At 44.5% G+C, this 3,179-nt stretch overlaps 1 protein-coding gene across 2 annotated transcripts; it reads left to right on the top strand.

Moving 5' to 3' along the window:
- Positions 1–1,888: 1,888 nt before the first annotated feature.
- Positions 1,889–3,021, top strand: LOC123176907 (cysteine-rich receptor-like protein kinase 45; the record flags this gene model as incomplete). Of its 2 annotated transcripts, none has more annotated exon segments than XM_044590921.1 (3): positions 1,889–2,120; positions 2,524–2,672; positions 2,766–3,021. In XM_044590921.1, coding segments are annotated over 2 exon segments (349 nt in total), but the record flags the coding sequence as incomplete, so codon positions are not given.
- Between the last annotated feature and the right edge of the window lie 158 nt (positions 3,022–3,179).

The following is a 3,179-nucleotide window of genomic DNA, read 5'->3' on the forward strand; positions in this document are numbered from 1 at the left end:
GGGTCAGCCAATGATATTACCTACCCCGACGCGAGGGGCGACGGCTGGCTGGAGCTCAGGTTGGCCGAGTTCGAAAACGACGACGAGATGCTCACGGAGAGGGGGGTGATCGTGGATATCCGTGAGGAGAACGACAGCGTCCAGAAGAAAGGCCTCATCATTGGGGGCATGGAGTTTAGGAGCAACTAGTTTCAGCGAAAATACTCATTTCATTATTGTATTCGATATGTTTGTAATACATGGATGGGTGGATATATGAGTAATTTTCAGCATAATTTAACTCAAGGGACCAAGAATAATCCATAGCAAAAAGGTGATAAGAACATATAGCACCCTTTGTCATTGCAAAGATGGTAGCGTCGGAGTTGTTCGGACACATGGGGATGGGGATAGGATAGTCAACGCCGAGGAATTAGACGGTCCAGTGTCGCATAGTCGATAAGTAGCGAGAAGTCACGTCGAGACACTCATAAAAATCTTATCTCTCCTCACCTGATGCGGGTTCTTAAGTGACACAATTTCAGAGGCATGCCCCCTAGGGTCATGGGCATAGTCATCGAGATGAGAAAACCTAGAGGTGATGCCAAACTTTTAAGAGCAAGTACAATAGAGTGACGTAGGCCGGCTATAAGAGATGTCACCTCAGATTTGTCCTAGTTGGAGAGGAGAGGAGATGAGAGATAAGAGAAGCGAGCTACAAGCTTCCAGCCGGCTGTAGCACAAGCCCCAAAAATCTTTGCGAGAGAAATATGTGGGTCATATATTAATGTTATGTCATACTAGTATGACTAACTATTGTATGTGTGGACTATTAGATTGACTATAAGTGATATGACAACTCCATATAGCCGGACCTTGACTATATTATTAACCATGGTTAACTTGAAGATTTGTCAGTAACCCCTGAAGTGGTCTTCGAGTTAGAGATGCTCTTCGGATTTTCTGAGTTGTTATTCATTTTCAGTTGTCGGTCTTGAAACTGGCCGAATGAATCTCCCCGCATCCGACTCTTTGGTCATCTAAGTGCATCCAAGTAGTTTCTACGCCTATCTTTTCTTTCGATGAGTACCTCGTTATTCTTGTGCCGGCTCGGACATTGGAAATCTCCCCGCGTGGCTTTATCCTGCTTAGCCACAAAGTTTTCCCGTGCTTGGCTTGGCCTCGCTCTGACATCACGTGCCAATCTCATCCATCAAGCCACGTGGCGGCAAGACGCCGACGTCCCGCCAGTGAAGATAACGTATAGACGTGGGTAAGGGCCTCACTCATCATCATGTTTTATCAACAAATCAAGATCAAGGGTTGGTATTTGTGGGATTTTCTTTGCTATTTCTCTTGCTTTTGATTCAACGTATATTACTTTTAATAATAATAATAATGATAATAATAATAATAATGATAATAGATAGATAGATAGATAAACAGATAGATAGATAGATAGATAGATAGATAGATACTCTCTCCGTTCCAAAATATAGCGCGCTCGCGCTTCCCGAGGTTCAACTTTGAACATATATTTAATCAACGAGACCGGCTGAGCAAAAATTATATAATTAAAACCTTCTTTTGAATACGAATTTATTGGTATAATTTTTTCTCCCGCCACAGTCGGTCTCGTTGATTAAATTTATGATCAAAGTTGAAGCACGGAAATCGAGGACGCACTATATTTTAAAACGGAGAGAGTGGATAATAATAACAGATAGATGTGGAGTTAGAAAAGAAAGAAAGCGGTAGAGCGTTTCCACTGTCACGATCGAAGAGTCGTACAAACTAGAAGACCCATATTTTGCGTTGAACCGTCTTCCTCTGGGCGCTCGTTAAAACGCGTTTCCTCCGCGGAGATGTCGACAGCACACGCTTTCCCCAGCGCAACCCTTTTTCCTATTACAATAGATCGGGGTCAAGGTCAATGTCGTTTGCTTTCTTCTTATCCGTGCAAGCCAGCAACGCGTTTGCCTGCGCGTACGCTCCATTAAAAGGTTGCGAGCTGCCGCTGCTCCATCGTCTTGGCCGCCGACGAGCAACCATCTCTGCTGCTGCTCCATCGTCTTGGCCGCCGACGAGCAACCATCTCTGCTGCTGCATCATCGCCTTCCTCACCTTCGTCCGTTGTCCAGGTCAGTGGCACTGTGCCATCTTGCTTAGTTAGTTGCTTCATCTGGCAAGGAAATCACGCAGTCGCGTACTGGATTTAGTAATTTGTCTGACGTGAAACTATAGGGTCTGAAAGTTGGTAATCTAGTCAAATCGCTCTCCACCGTCGGATCTTTGATCCAAAGGTCCTGCAGCATTCTTCCTCCTCCTCTAGCAGCAGCCTTCTTCTTCCTCTGCTTCTTCTTCTCCCGCAGCAGCCTTTATATTCCTCGGATCAATCCTCTACCACGCCTCCAGCCCTCCACAACAATAGCAGACATGGAGTGGACACTATATGGATGGGATTACATAGTTTCAATCTTTCCTGTTTCTAGGTGCCGCAACAGTTGGTCCATGTTGCATTCCAATATTATTTCCATTTCTCAGGAGGAAGAGGAGGAAGGATCATCCTGTAATCCTGCTGGGTGCGAGATAGCCGCAGCATGGATTTCGAACTCCGTGTTATCGAAGCTATCACAAACAACTTTGCAGATGATCAGATAGTTGGCAGCGGTGGATACGGAGTTGTTTACAGGGTATATATCTACCAATTCTTATATCTTCCATCTCTGCTTCCCTCAATTATAATCACAATCTGTACCACGACAACTGATCATCCATTTTATCAGGCGACCCATGAAGGGGAAGAAATTGCCGTGAAGAAGCTTCGTCAACTGCCAGGACTCGATGATAAGCAATTCGACAGCGAGTTCCGCAACCTTCGTAACATTCGCCACCAAAATGTTGTGCGGCTAATTGGCTACTGCTACGAGTCTCGGCATAGATACATGGATCACAACGGGGACCTTGTTTTCGCTCAACTAATGGAGCGAGTGCTCTGCTTCGAATATATGCACGGCGGAAGCCTCGATGAACATATTCAAGGTAACCTAGTCCTAGTGTGGATATAAGTACCTCTTTCATAGTTGTCTCAGATAATCAATGCAAGTTCCCTTTATCTTAAAATATGTATGGTTTGACAGTTGGCTACATGTATTAGTTTGCCAATCAAGATGAATGATTCATTAGCTTATTTTATATTT

This window comes from Triticum aestivum, unplaced genomic scaffold (genome assembly GCF_018294505.1).
Source record: "Triticum aestivum cultivar Chinese Spring unplaced genomic scaffold, IWGSC CS RefSeq v2.1 scaffold95744, whole genome shotgun sequence".
NCBI classification, from domain to species: Eukaryota; Viridiplantae; Streptophyta; class Magnoliopsida; order Poales; family Poaceae; genus Triticum; species Triticum aestivum.